The 14,876-nt window shown below is 35.5% G+C and overlaps 1 protein-coding gene across 5 annotated transcripts in view; it reads left to right on the top strand.

Annotated features, from left to right (window-relative positions):
- pisd (phosphatidylserine decarboxylase) overlaps nt 1–13,303 on the top strand; it is a 54,281-nt gene extending 40,978 nt beyond the window's left edge. For all 5 annotated transcript variants that reach the window (XM_056458591.1, XM_056458589.1, XM_056458587.1 and 2 more), the window contains exons 6-8: nt 2,873–3,022; nt 3,223–3,383; nt 11,998–13,303. In XM_056458591.1, the coding sequence (XP_056314566.1) occupies nt 2,873–3,022; nt 3,223–3,383; nt 11,998–12,222 (536 nt within the window). In that variant the 3' untranslated portion in view covers nt 12,223–13,303. The remainder of the gene's footprint in view (nt 1–2,872; nt 3,023–3,222; nt 3,384–11,997) is intronic.
- Nucleotides 13,304–14,876: the final 1,573 nt, after the last annotated feature.

Below are 14,876 nucleotides of genomic sequence, written 5' to 3' on the forward strand. Positions count from 1 at the left end.
GATGTTAGGGTTTCAAATTACATAGTGTGAAACATTAGCTTATGAATGGCCATGATTTAATTTTATTCTAAGCTCAAATATAAGCAGGGAGAAATGTGAAACAAGAAAGCCCAGGACTCTGTTAACCAGGGGTTAAGAATGCCATAATGGAAACTCATAATTTCATTTGACATTTTGTTAAATCGATTAAAAAATGAATCTTTTAATAGTTTCCCCAATTTAAGTTTTAATGTTTGGTCTTGTACTTCAGATGATATGAATGCTATCTGTTCTTCACCTCTCAAACTGAAAGCTCCACAAAAAAAAAATAGGCATACAAATGACATAAGGTCAGTGTAGCCAATTGATGCTAGCATCTGCTAAATTATGGTCTTAAGTATTTAATTAGAAGTATTTAATGCTCAAAGGAAATGGGGGTAAAGATGAGGTCAACAAATTCACTGTAGTTTGCAAGTTGTGCCCACAAGAGAGTTGACGCCATGCTACAAACTGCTTTAATCCGCTTTTCCGATTAAAAAAGAAGAAGCTGTAAAGTTTCTTGTGTCTAAGGCAACACAATAATACTGACCAAAAAACATTATCAGAATAAAAGTATAAGCAATATCTAGATTGCATTGAGGTATGGTGGATTAAAACTATTTTATATGCCAAGCATTTGAGTGTTGCATGTATAGGTATCTTGACACCCACCTCCCCAGAAGGTGTATATACATTAAGTAACAGGTGCTATTATATTATTGACTAGATTGGTCCAAATTTGAGTCTAGTGCCTCAAAACAGAACAAAGAAAATAAATACTAATGGCGGGAGTGGGAAAACTAACAGTAGGGATTGAATAAAGCCCTGGTCAGGTCACATAATTTTTATTGTCAGTTACGAAAGTCACTATCAGATTATGCTATTTCTTTTCATTGATTAAAATCTTGAGTTGTCGTGGGTAACAAATGTGCCAAACTAAACGTTCCTTCACAATCAGTCATCCTGTGACGTCTATGACGAGCGTTATTTCCCAGAGTAGTCACAAGTGTTGCTATTACAATATTTCTTATTTCAATTTCATTTTTAAAAATCTTATTTTAATCTCAATAAACACTGATGCTTGCTGACAACTAATAACTACATTATTTAAGGGCATTCCTTATGACATGGATAGGATCAAACTTGTGACTCCTTTTTTAATATTAGGATATGAAATCTAAATGTATATTTCCTGCCAGGTTTTCTTATTAAACAGTCCTTCGCCTGAACTTGCCACGAGTAAGACGGAGAAAATGAAAGCACATAAGGAAAAATCAGATGCTTAAGACATAATCTTAAAAATAATGGCATGCTAAAAAAAATAGCAAATATATACTGTAAATGAGATTTGTGATACAATCACAGTGAAGCATTCATTAAATCTTTATTTTCCTCAGAGCGAAACAAATTAAAAAAATAATTTGTGTATTTTTCTTGGAAAAAATATATTTTTGAAACTAATTTCGTTTGCTATAATTTGTATCTTAATTTTAATGTAGTTTTTGTTTGTCAGTTATCTATAAACAAGAATAACAAATAACATTTGAGGTGATGAGCTTCAAAACAAGTCCGCTATATGAGCCAAAACACGAATTGCCATGAGATTGTGTTGGTTTGTTAAATAAAACAATACTCTAGAATAAATAAAATTACACTGAAATATTCACAGTTTTAGAGAAGCCTGTATTAAATTGTTTTCACTGTTAATGACAAATTTGAATAAGCAGGAAATGCTTTTGCAATGTATTCGCAGCCCTGAACATGTTCACAGATTACCTCGGAAGAACAAACTCTGTTTGAAGGATGAGAGAACTCAGAATGCAGATGTCTGTATATTTGTGCCAGTCTGTCTGATGAAATTGCTAAAAACACCTTAATATTTTAGAAAAGGTAGTTAAAGTTTGCTTTACTTCTCTACCATTGACCCACTTATAAGTATGCAGCCTATTTTTTGATTACCTGACCGGCGCATTAACGGCAGCACCCACTGATATAACCAAGAAATGATGTGCTCCTATTGCACAGTGTGCACAGAACTCCTCATGAAAAACAAGAAAAAAATTAAACATGCTAGACTTTCTGTGATGGTGTCGTGAAGCGTCGCAGGCATGGTATCGATTGTTGTGAACTGTGCCACATTACACGAGAAGAAACGATTGAATCTTGTCACGATGCCAATTTGTCATTTACGAATCCCCACGACACCCTATGTCAAGGAAATCATGCCTAAATTTTGACACATTCGTGTGATTTGACCGGGGCTTAAGAATAGAAACATTTGCCAAGGTTTTCAGTCACTTATTGTGTTTTTAAACTATGAATGTTTGCACCTTGGCAGCTTTAGCCTAATTTAGATTTTTATTGTCTGATTTACTTTACAGCGGGTAAATATTGAACACGTATTTTTTTCTCAGAATCTCATCATACTAAAGGTGCCGCAGACTCGAAATTTTCACCAGATGTCAGTAACCACCATCGTAGTCCATATCCTGCAAAGAAAATGAACTAATTAGTTTAGAAATAACAGCAGGAAAAACTATTGAACACACGAAGAAAGGGAGGTGTAAAAAGACATGGAAAGCTCAGTCAGCAGCTGAAAAAAATAGTTTTGGTTTATTTATATGAATGATGTTATCAAAATCTGGTAGAATTTCATTTCCGCTGCACCTTTAGAAAAGTATTTATCAGAAAAAATGTGACTTATTTTACTCGCTGTATTATCATGATCATTACATGAATAAATGATTTTAAAAATGGTTATTAAATAGCATTTGGTTAATAAATGTACATTTTTTCAGTATGTGTCGGTCATAAAGATTATTAAAAATTTTCTTTTTTTATTTGTGTTCTTCAGATGAGGATGACCCTGGAACATTCCAGGACGCCCTGGTCACTAAAGAGGGCAATGAATTGTTTCACTGTGTGATTTATCTGGCTCCGGGCGATTACCACTGCTTCCACTCGCCTACAGACTGGAGGGTTGCACACAGACGCCACTTCCCAGGTCAGCGCCATTTTATGTTCTCCCTCAGTTTTGCTGTGGTTTCTAAAAACATGAATCGTTGTTAAAAAAAGATTTATCAGCCGGGCCTTGGGTCTTATAGGCTTCAGTTATAAGCAGCTTTTCTAATCTGATGGCCATACTATCAGTGAATGCTTGCATAACTGAAGCACGCCATGTGGTTGCGTTGTGTTTTATTACAGGTGCTCTGATGTCAGTGAACCCAGGAGTCGCGCGCTGGATCAAGGAACTTTTTTGCCATAATGAGCGGGTGGTCTTGAGTGGGGAGTGGACGCATGGCTTCTTCTCACTCACCGCTGTAGGAGCGACAAATGTGGGATCTATACGCATCTATTTTGACAAGGTTAGAACTCCGCAGGCTTTTTTTTTAACAAGCTTGCTGCTGTGCTTAAATTGCTCATGTTGCTGTTGTGTTTGAATTAATGTTTAAAGGAAGTTCCCTCCAGTGTTTACCCTATAAAGCTTTACATATGAGCAATTCCAGCAGTAAGGATGTAATGTTTGCAGTAAAAATGCAAAACAAATACACAGAGCAAGTATATGTTAACATTATATTGAAACATTCGTTTATTTTTTCTAAAACAACTAACCAGAGAGTTATGGGATCAGAAAAAAATCAATCTGTAAACATTTTTTATACTTTAAATGAGAAAAATGAACATGCGTTATGGATGTGACCAAAAAGGTATGCGAGTTTACAGTATACAACACACTTTGTAGAAATTCTGGTAATTAAACTGCACTCCAATGAGATAAAGTTAATCAAAAAGATAATACTGGCTCCAATGACTGTGAAAAATATGGCTGACGTGATGGCGCATTTTTCTATTAAATGCTTTGAATGCAAAATGCTTCATGACTGGTACAAACTATCGCAAAAAAATGTTGAAATTGGAGCCTGGGCATGCGCAGAGGACTGCCTGATGCAGCCAGAGGCAGAGCCGCGGAATCAAGCTCAAACCAAACGCTTTTATGTCAAATCAACCATGCCCCCGAACATCTCATTTGACCGCCCATATGCTCCCTAAATAAATATAATTACTTACATTTAAAAACACATAATAATATACGATTTCTTAAACTGTGAAGCTGTTTTTTATAATTTAATAAAAACAATATATGTTGGATTGCAAAATAAATCATCTTTCATACACTAACCTAGAAACAAATTCTCTTATAAAGGGTATTTGGTTGGTAATTATCTTCATAGGGGTAGAAAAAACATTGTAAAATATGAAAAAAAATTGTGCATTTATATTAGCAAACGATACAGCAATATTTCTAAATATCAACAGGATTTTTACACATCCCATCCCTGCACTATATAAAATAATCCTCATCAATTTGTACTATAAACTTAGCAGTTTTAATATCAACTAATGTCTATCAGCTGCTGCAACATCGCTTGTATGTTGTTCATCATTATTTTTCCTCCGTTTTCATTTGGTTTATTCGATGCCTTATATCTGGCAAAGTGGAATTTACATAAATTGTTTATTGGGTGTTTTCAAATAAAAAGCCAACGGTAAATGATGTATATAAATGCTAATAAAACATTTACTATTTGTTATTAAAGATACTCTTATGTTTAAGAATGTTTAATAGTTTTGAAACAGCAAATTCAGTAATTAACACAATAACAGTGCTCAGCATATATGAGTACACCCACACAAATCTCATTTAGATTCATATTTTCTATAGGATGCTTTACAATAGTGTATTTGTGCATATACATTAGTTTAGTCAGTACTTAACCAAATCTGGAGCTTATCTAACCAAATAACTTACAATAATGGTTCAAAAATTAGTAGCCCAAATTTATATGTTAGTGAAAAATATTAAATAAAATTTTCAAAAATAGCAAAAATCAAGAGAAACAAAAATATATTCAGTATTGTTGAAATGTTGTAGTTTTAATTATTATTTTTTTTTGCCAATATTTTGCATGAATTTAAATGTATTCAATTTCTAAAGATGTTCTGTGACTAAATTATTATTTTAATAAATATTTCTGTTTAATAAATCTGTTTTGTTCAAATGCACCAATATATATTACCCATATTCAATCACTGAACATTCAATTATGCTGAGCCCGGTATATATAAGTGTATAAATAAATAAAAAACCAAGAAAAACAGCCACGTGAGGGTTAATATCTAGTTGTGGGTGGTGTAAACTGCTATTCAGTGTTAAATCTGTACAGTTCGACTCCAGTGATTAAACATGGCTGTTTAGAAATTTATGGGTGACAAAATAGTTTTTTGATATATACTAATTAACTAAATAACCGTTGTCCTGATTTTGACTGTAAAATTATGCACTTCTGCGTATCTTGAGGCTCCTAGGCTGATCCTCCCGCTCCAAAAAAAGGTTAATAGCTGTTGGATTAGAAATATTGTGCTTGTGCAAGATCTAGTTCATAGCATCCAGCTGTTTGTTGAGCCATTTTTATGCTGCAGCTATTTTTAAAGCAGGCATCTGGTGGCTTTGACAAGCTCATGGGAGCAAGTAGCACACCATGAAGAATCAACAGCAGACTGTTCTTTAAACTCTGCACAACACCTTAGACTGCTTGAAAACAGGAACATTGCTCACAGCAGACGGCTTGTCCAGCAGGGCTGAAATGTACTTTTAAATGTCAGGGAATTTGTAGACGTGCACTGTTTGAATGCTGCTGGTTTGGAGCTTTAAAGGAATCTTCTCGGCTTTGACTACTGAATCTTTGTTTATTGAAAGAAATTATCAGCTAAAATAGATATGTAATCCTATAAAAAATTCATATCATTATCATACTTAACAAAATGATCACGATTATCAATATTATCATGGGTCTGTTAAAACCTGAATGTTATGCTAATACCTGAAAAAAATAAAAAATAAATGTCACACACACATATTCCTTCAACAACAACAACTGAAATTTGCAGCTTTATACAATTTTGTGACAAACAACCTAAAAATAAATCCCTGTGTGTTAGGTTTGTTTACTTGTAGAATGTCTTTATTATTTCATGTGTTTAGTTTTTTTTCTGTTTCAAGGTATTGTTGTTAAACATACACTTAAACTTCACTAGGATCCATGTTTTAGTTTTTCAGTCTTTCGCGATTAGCTAATCACAATGTTACAGGATTTAAACCAAGTCAAACATTACGATAATTGTCGGCGCAGTAGCCTAGCTGTTAGTGCGCTGACATATGGTGCAACAGCACTTGAGGGCGTCCTGAGTTCGTATTCCGGCTCGAGGACATTTCCCATCCCTACCCGCTCTCTCTCTTCCACTTTGCTTCCTGTCTAAAATACTGTCCTATCCACTTAATAAAGGCTAAAATGCCAAAATTAAATCTTAAAAAAAAAAATAAAACAAATAAATCACGATAACCAGTCACTATTTTAATGCTAATGAATATTTAAGAAAATACTTATCATCAGAAAATTTACAATGGTTTACATTAACCAGTAATCATGACAACACTAAGCTGAAATAAGAAAAATGGGGTGGAGGAAATGTTCCCTTAAGTAACTAAGGGGAGTTTAAGTACTTTTTCTTCCTCTAGATGTGTCTGGCAAGATCAGCACTTAAATATAATTACGATTGTCTATCCTTACACTAGGGCTGCACAATATATCAAAAACGTGTAGATGTTGCGATAATTCTATATACAATATCTGTCGCAGTGCAGTTTGATTAATTTAGATTAGAATTATTTTATGTGCCAAGAATCTGCATTGCATGCATAGGTTGTTTATGCTGATTCGACCAGTCCACCAACTTTATATGTGCCTCCCCAGTTGGGGATGTTCCCCTTTTGGCTAGATTGACCCAAAACTGAACATGGAGCCAAATAAAAACTAATGAAGGGTGTAGAGACAAGATCACTCATTAATTGTCTGAATGTTTGCACCATGAGGTTTTTTATTATTATGCTGAATTGGATGTAATTAAATAAATGATTTAATAAATGATTTAAAAAATAGTCAATAAAAATATCATCTGTCAAGGGAAATGTACCATCACAAGATATATCTTTATTGGAATACTAAACAACAATATTGTATATTTTCCTAATATTGAGCAGCTCTTTTTTCACTCAAAGCTTTTGTGTGGCTTCAGAGAACTTGCAATACAGTCCATATGTTGTGTTAACTCTTTATGGTTAAAAAGGGAAGTTCACCCAAAACTGAAACTGTCATCATTTACCCCTTTTTGTTTCAAACCGGTTTTATTTTCTGTCTTCTGTTGAACACAATCTGATTTTTTTTTTTTTTGAGGAAACTGAAAACCTCAAACCACTGACTCCACTGACTTTTCCTATATGGATGTCAGTGGTTGCAGGTTTTTTCTTTAAAACATCTTTTTTTAGTGTTTAACTGAATAAAGGAAATTTAAAGATTTGAAACCACCATCAAGGATGAGTAAATAGTGACTAAATTTCCATTTTGGGGTGAACTATCCATTTAAGAAAAATGACATCTAAATTATAGACCCAATAGGTGTTGATTACTGCTCGTGTTTGTGGATTAATAGAGATAGGCGACTAGATTAAATAAGTATAAAGGCGATTTGTTGGTCACAGCATCTAAAGATGAATAGTGGAGACCCTAGACAAGGCTGAAACTTTATAGTGCACAAGTGTTGACCTTCCTACTATACTTTGAAAGGTTATGCATTTTGCTGTTCTCCTCCAGTCAGCATTTGGCAAGTAATTTCACACTTCATAAACTACAGATCCTTTTTTTTTTATTAAGCATTTTCACAATGCTCTGAATCTTAGGATGTAATTGTGCTAAACATTGTGCTAAACTGTTTTTATCTAGGTAAAAATACATCTGCTTTTGTGTTGTTAAGACAGTATTGCAGTGTTAGCCGTGCTGTGTGAAACAGGGAGGTTTCAGAATGTTCATGCTAGATGCTTAGCAACCGACAGCTTATCAAGTGTCTCCTATGTGTGTAAATACGTGACAGTCCAAAGCATGTCTCCCGTTGACGTGCTTTGGACTGTCACGTAATTACGCACTCTTCTATTCTGGTTTTATAAATGTTTAAATGTTGCAGTTAGTATGTTCACTGAAAATTCAAATAGGAAAAGTGCACTTTAAATACCTTATTGTGTTTATTTAACGAAAGTTCTCTCACCGGCCACTTTATTAGGTACACCTTACCAGTACTGGGTTGGACCCCCTTTTGCCTTCAGAACTGCCTTAGTCATTCGTAGCATAGATTCAACAAGGTACTGGAAATATTCCTTAGAGATTTTGCTCCATATTGACATGATAGCAGCACGCAGTTGCTGCAGATTTGTTAGCTGCACATCCATGATGCGAATCTCTTGTTCCACCACATGCCAAAGGTGCTCTATTGGATTGAGGTCTGGTGAATGTGGAGGCCATTTGAGTAAAGTGAACTCATTGTCATGTTCAAGAACCCAGTCTGAGATGATTCATGCTTTATGGCATGGTGCGTTTATGGCATTCTGCTGGAAGTAGCCATCAGAAGATGGTGTGGTCATAAAGGGTGTGGTCATGTGGTGTTGACACAATGCACAATTGGTACTGATGGGCCCAAAGTGTGCCATTACACCACCAGCAGCCTGAACCTTTAATACAAGGCAGGATGGATCCATGCTTTCAAGATTGTTGATGCCAAATTGCATCAACAGTTGCAGCAGTTGGACAGGTGTACCTAATAAAGTGGCCGGTGAGTGTATATGCAGAATGTCTTTAATTACATACTTTCAGTTTCCTATGATAAATGACACACTTGCCTATAAAGTTCATACTCTAGGTGGTTGAGTGCATAAATCCATTTATACTGTTGTATAAAGTGCATCATTTGGGACACAACTTATAAACAGGCATTTTAGTGTCAAATAGGGACCGAAAATGTCTATTGATGTGTCTATTATGACCTTTATAGTGAGGAAAGTAAATTCTATAACATGAGGATTATAGAAAGCGTGTATATATACAATTACAGTGTTTAATCAAGCATGTATGTACGTTCACTCCATGACATCTCAAATATGCAAATAATAACCTGTAGTTTAAGAATGATCAGTGCATCATCAGTGCATGAACACCATGGTTAATTGTTAACCCCGGTTAGAGGAGTAGTATAATGAAAGGTGAACTTGACCTCTGATTCCATTTACTGTACCTGGAGGTTAGAATGACCTAGGTTAACTAGTTCCAAATGGCATCATACCAGTTTCTTTTTCAAGTGTGATTTGATCATAGGTCATACAACTGCAGAATAATAACAGAATTACTCTTATGATATATTTCCTGCCAAACCCCATTTGTGGGTTTTCAGCATTAGTAGAATATTGAGCTATTCCACTAAGGGTGGATTTGGCCTCATTTCTAACGCATCACAATTGGACCACTAGAATCTAGCAGGCTTGTGTAACAATGTGGGTTAATGGGTGAGATGAGTGTTTGAGAGTAGACGATCATGTCACCTGTCGTATTCTGACATGATGAGTGTTGACCCTGCTTATTTGATAATAATGCATGTCTTAAAAGGCATGCTTTCTCTATAATCTAATGGATTTGGATTGTAGTCATATTAAATGAATGGAGATGTTCCCCATCTGTTTTAAGTACCAGATTTAGGGGGATAGTATAGGATTTTAAGGCCTTGTTTGCACCTGCCATTAAGATGAATTTTTTTTTGTCAATCCAATACCAGTGTAAATGAGGTTTTAATTATTTAGCAAAAAAATAACTCTGTAAATGCTTATGGGGTCAAAGGCTTTTAAACGGTTACAGTAAACCAGTGGCTCTCAATCCTGGTTCCCTGCTTTGCACATTTGTTAGGTTTCTCTTACTGCTTCAGATGTTTTTGACTCCAATTCGAAAGAAGCATGTTTAATTCAAAGAGTGTTAAACTATGCAAGATGTAGCTTTATGAAAATTTCATGATTGCAGTTGAATAACCCTTAACACTTTTGTAACCTGAGGATGCTGCAATGTAGTGCAAATTTGAATTTATTTAAATATTGAAATAATATCTTTGTTTTTAAATGAAGTTAACTTCAAGTTCAGCCTGTTTCCTTTGTGCAGTGAGTAAAGAGCAGTTAACACTATTTAGTGAACAAAAGTGTCATGTGATTTTGTTTTAAGAGATCATGTGATGACAAAAATGGCTGCGATGTGATAGCTTTCAAGAGTTCACACATACTGTAGGTGATGATTGATAATAAAGCTTGTTTGGCATGTTGTACCAGGAGAGAGCCTTGAGCTTATGAGATCCTCGAGCCCTGGGCTCCCTCCCGTTTGCAGGACGAGAGGGAACTTTTAGCTCGGGCAGATCTCGATTAACTCCCCCTGGCTTATTTCTAGCTAAATGACGGATATGGATGACTGAGGAGAGGTGTACTCGCTAAGAGCTTGGCAATGGTATCAATTTTGCGTGTTCAATTTACAGTTTTTGGACTGGGAGGAAACTGGAGAACCTGGGGAAAACCCACACGAGTATGAAGAGAACGAGCAAACTCCGCAGAGAAATGTCATCGGGTTTAGTAGGGACTTTAACTGGAGACATTCTTGCTGTGAGGCAACAGTGCTAATCACTGGGCCGCCGTGTCGCCCATCTGGAAAGGGCTGGGAGGGTGGATTCTTCAGGACGAAGATATTGAGATAAGAAAAACTCTACATATAATGAGTAAGGAATCATCTGATTGGAGAATAAATCATGAGCTGATGCGGGAACAGCTGAGAACAATCCTAAGCACGTGATCCTGTCAGAATTAGTTTATAAATAAACTTCACTTAATGGAAAAACTAGTTGACCAAGCACGTTGTAAAACATCTGAAATGTTGTTTTGGTTATTTTTAAATCCCTCAGGCAAAGTCTGTCATCAAAGTGGTTTCTTATTATTATCTTCCAGAACTGTCTTAAGCAGCTGAGCTCAAAAGAACGGTACCGTAGCTCCAAAAGCCACCATACAATCATTGCATTTTATTTTCATCTGAGGCTCTAATCATATTTTATATAATAAAAAATATTAGTGGCATTTCCTACCGCATCGACTTTCATTTTTCTTTTTGATATTTGCCGCCAGTTTATCAGGAAGTGACGTTTTTGTTCTCTTTGACTCATTGGATGGAAACGCTGCTTTATTCACAAATGTTTTATGCAATATTTCTATATTGTGTGCAAGTCTAAATCGCATATTTGATAGAAACATATAGCTGCCATTGTCGTCTTTTTATTTGCTTGTTTTCCCACCCCATGGAAACTGCGTAATATAGTTTTGTTCATTGAAGAATAAACTCGCCTAACTGCATTGAACACATCTGTGATAGTGATATAGCGCATGCCAATATAAAAGAAAATGTCTCTCAACCAAATGTCAACCAAATTCCCCACTCATGTCTTTTCTGAAAGGTTCAAGCTCCTTAACTATGGATTCATTTGCAAATGTTACCCGCCATTTTGCTTGTTCATGTTGAACTTGAGTCTGCTGTTTTTGCCATCATAGACTTGCTCATTTTGAGTAAGAATTCTGAAGCTGTGTGCTTTCAAAAATATAAAAGGTATGACACAAATTTAATGCACTGGTTTTTCTGAAAAAATTACTTGGAATAACGTAGAGAGTGAAGAGAACCTGCGTCTCAACACCACATCACCATTCTAGACCAGTGTTTCTCAACCACGTTCCTGGAGGACCACCAGCACTGCATATTTTTTATGTCTCCTTAACCAAACACACCTGATTCAGATCATCAGCTCATTAGCATAGTCTGAAAGACCTGCAATGGGTGTGACAGACAGAGGAGACATCCAAAACATGCAGTCTTGGTAGTCCTCCAGGAACGTGGTTGAGAAACACTGTTTTAGACGTTCCTTGAATGCTTGTTAATGCCAGGTGGAAACAGCATAAAAGGTTTGTACTGATTTCTTTTGTGTGCTTTCATATTAACAAGCTGTTTTTGTTTGTTTCTGTTTTTTTAGGAGCTTCGCACCAACAACCCCCGTTATAACAAAGGCACCTACAATGACTTCAGCTATGTAACAAACAACAATCAAGAAGGCATAAGCATGAGAAAGGGAGAGCACTTGGGCGAGTTTAACTTGGGCTCCACTATAGTACTGTTATTCGAAGCTCCACGGGATTTTACTTTTAACTTGCAAGCGGGCCAGAAGATCCGTTTCGGAGAAGCTCTCGGGACAATGTAACACCGACAAGAGAACGGAATCTAACGGTGGACACGCTGCATGCTAATGCATTCAGGATCTCAAAAACTAATACACTCATATTTGCAGAGAATGTACTCTGTTTGAACTGAGATACATGTGTGTTCATATGTACTCACACAAACACCACTGTTGCATTATTGCCATTGGGTTGTTCTGTTAGGGGGTTTGATGTAAAATGTTTAAGGTGAAACTTAGACCTCGGAATGCCATCCATTTTGTTTTTGTTTGTTTGTTTTTTGGGCTCTAAATTATTTTTATATTTTATTTTAGTAAAACGGTTTCGTTTCGTTTTTCTGTGTTCGCCCATTTTGCCTTGGCTGGAGTCAACCGTGTCGCAGGGTTTGAAGAGTTCAAGATTTCCGCAGCTAACTTTGCAAGCATGGGAATGTATGAAAGACGATCACTGTTTGGTTCCTTCATATTCACCAAACGCTTATCTTATTAACCATTCTCTCCGTCCAACTTTTGATCTATATAAAGGTGCAAGCCATTTTGACAGTAAATTTGTGGCCACTTTACACTCTGAGGAAGAGCTTCGGAAAAGACAGGCAACATATATCACTGCCGTTGTTCTCTGGCGTATCTATGCCTTTGCTTGTTGGTCTAGCGATTAGTTGGGGTGATTAATGTTAACTATTATGCTGTCTCAACTTGATTAGTGCCAAAAATCAAGATATATTTTTACTAACTCACTTTTGTTTTTGGCCCTTTTGATATGAATCAGTGTTGTTGTGATCTTATAGCTTACGTTTTACATTCTTGGACTTTTCTTTGATTAACCAGCACCTGGCAAGTTCAACAGACTCTACATCCTGAGCTTGTGAAGACCCTTCAGACTCCCCTGATCTGGACCACACGTATGAAGAAAGGGGGAATGACTCTGGAAATGTTTTGAATGTGTTAAAAACCAAACACTGGGCTTTTCTGTTGCACCATGCCACACTCTTGTGGGAATTCTTTTGAAGAAAAGTCTTATTAATTCAATTTATGTAACATAGACAATAATTACTAGTACAGAGAGCAAGAAACATGTCTAATAAATTTTGAAGTTTATTTAAAATGTGGTGCATTAATTGTGGTATTGGTTTGACAATTTGAAACCAATGTGTTGTTATTTCCTTTCGGTAAGGGCTGAATCATCATATTAGTTTACCTTTTTGTACATAACTCTGTTAGAAGAAAGCTCAAGCAAGTAAAAAGTTGGGCTGTTAATATACACAGCTTGTATTGAATTACAATGCGATTCTCTGGAAAGTTATAGCCCATCTATACATGGGAAATAATAATGAGAAATCTGACCGTGGTATTTGAGGAAAGTCATTCATCATTACGTAAGGCTGATTAATAATGAACAAAATCTCAACGGAATACGGATTAAAAATGTCCGAGCTGCTTTGAAAGCGTTCTATCAAAAGCCATATGAAGCAGTCATGTTAGCATTGATCTATTTAAAGCACGTTTTTAAGTCTCACATTAAATAAATATTTTTATTACATAGTCTATAGACCATTTTAAGGGATGTTAACAATAGTTCTAACGTATTTCCTGTTTTACATTTTTTTTTTTATTTTCATAGCTTCTGAGAATCCAATAAGGTCCGCCTATTGATAAATAATGTTATGATTGCGGTTTTAACACCAAGTTATAATTGAATTGCCTCTTGTTACAGTTCTGAAATAGTTTAACAACAAGCAGGAATAGATCATGGGCCAATGAAATCACATTGAAATAGTCTATAGACCTATATTCTTAATGTCATCCGAACGACTATCTGGTAATAGTTACTGTTTAATCTATAACCGGGTTTTTCCTGGCTCAAAATGAGGGCGTCCTCGTGAAAATTTTGCTACTTGAAACAAACACTTTCCATGATTCTTGTAATCTTATCAAGTATATTGTTATTTTTAAAAGGTTAAGATTAAATGTAATTAAATACATGTGCTACACTTTGCACATAAATATAAATATATGTGTTAAACTTTGCTTTTGTCGGTCATGATTCATGACTGCCTACCAGATTTTTGTTAAAAGGAGGTGGTACATTTGATGGAGGTGGCCGCTTAGTTGGTAATTCTCTATGCTGGAAATAACCCTAATTAGTTGGAAATTCTCTATGCAGAAAATAATCCTGTATAATCTATCAATTAGCCTACCTACTTCATTTCCAGTCAGGACATCTTGCAAATGTACAACTCAAGCGCGCGCCCTCCTGTTCTCTTCTAGAAGTTTCCCTGTTCTGGCGAAGACGCACCTGTTTCAGCCTTGACCGTTAATGACCTTCAGCAAATGTAAACAGACATATCAAAGTCACAATTGATTAACCAATGTTACCAGCAGTTCCTTAATATTGACTCATTTGTACCGGCGCATTTGTAACACCGTATTATTTAAGCTATTCATAGTGAAACCGTTTATATTTTTTAGCAGCCTACTTTTTTCGTAGTTCCTTATTTCGTAGTTCCTTATCACTTCCTTATATATATATATATATATATATATATATATATATATATATATATATATATATATATATATATATATATATATATATATATATATATATATTAATTAAATTGTGGGGGGGAGATAATTGTACACTTTTGCTGTCCAAGCGTTTTTCTGCTTCGGATAAT

Source organism: Danio aesculapii, chromosome 5 (genome assembly GCF_903798145.1).
Source record: "Danio aesculapii chromosome 5, fDanAes4.1, whole genome shotgun sequence".
Taxonomy (NCBI): domain Eukaryota; kingdom Metazoa; phylum Chordata; class Actinopteri; order Cypriniformes; family Danionidae; genus Danio; species Danio aesculapii.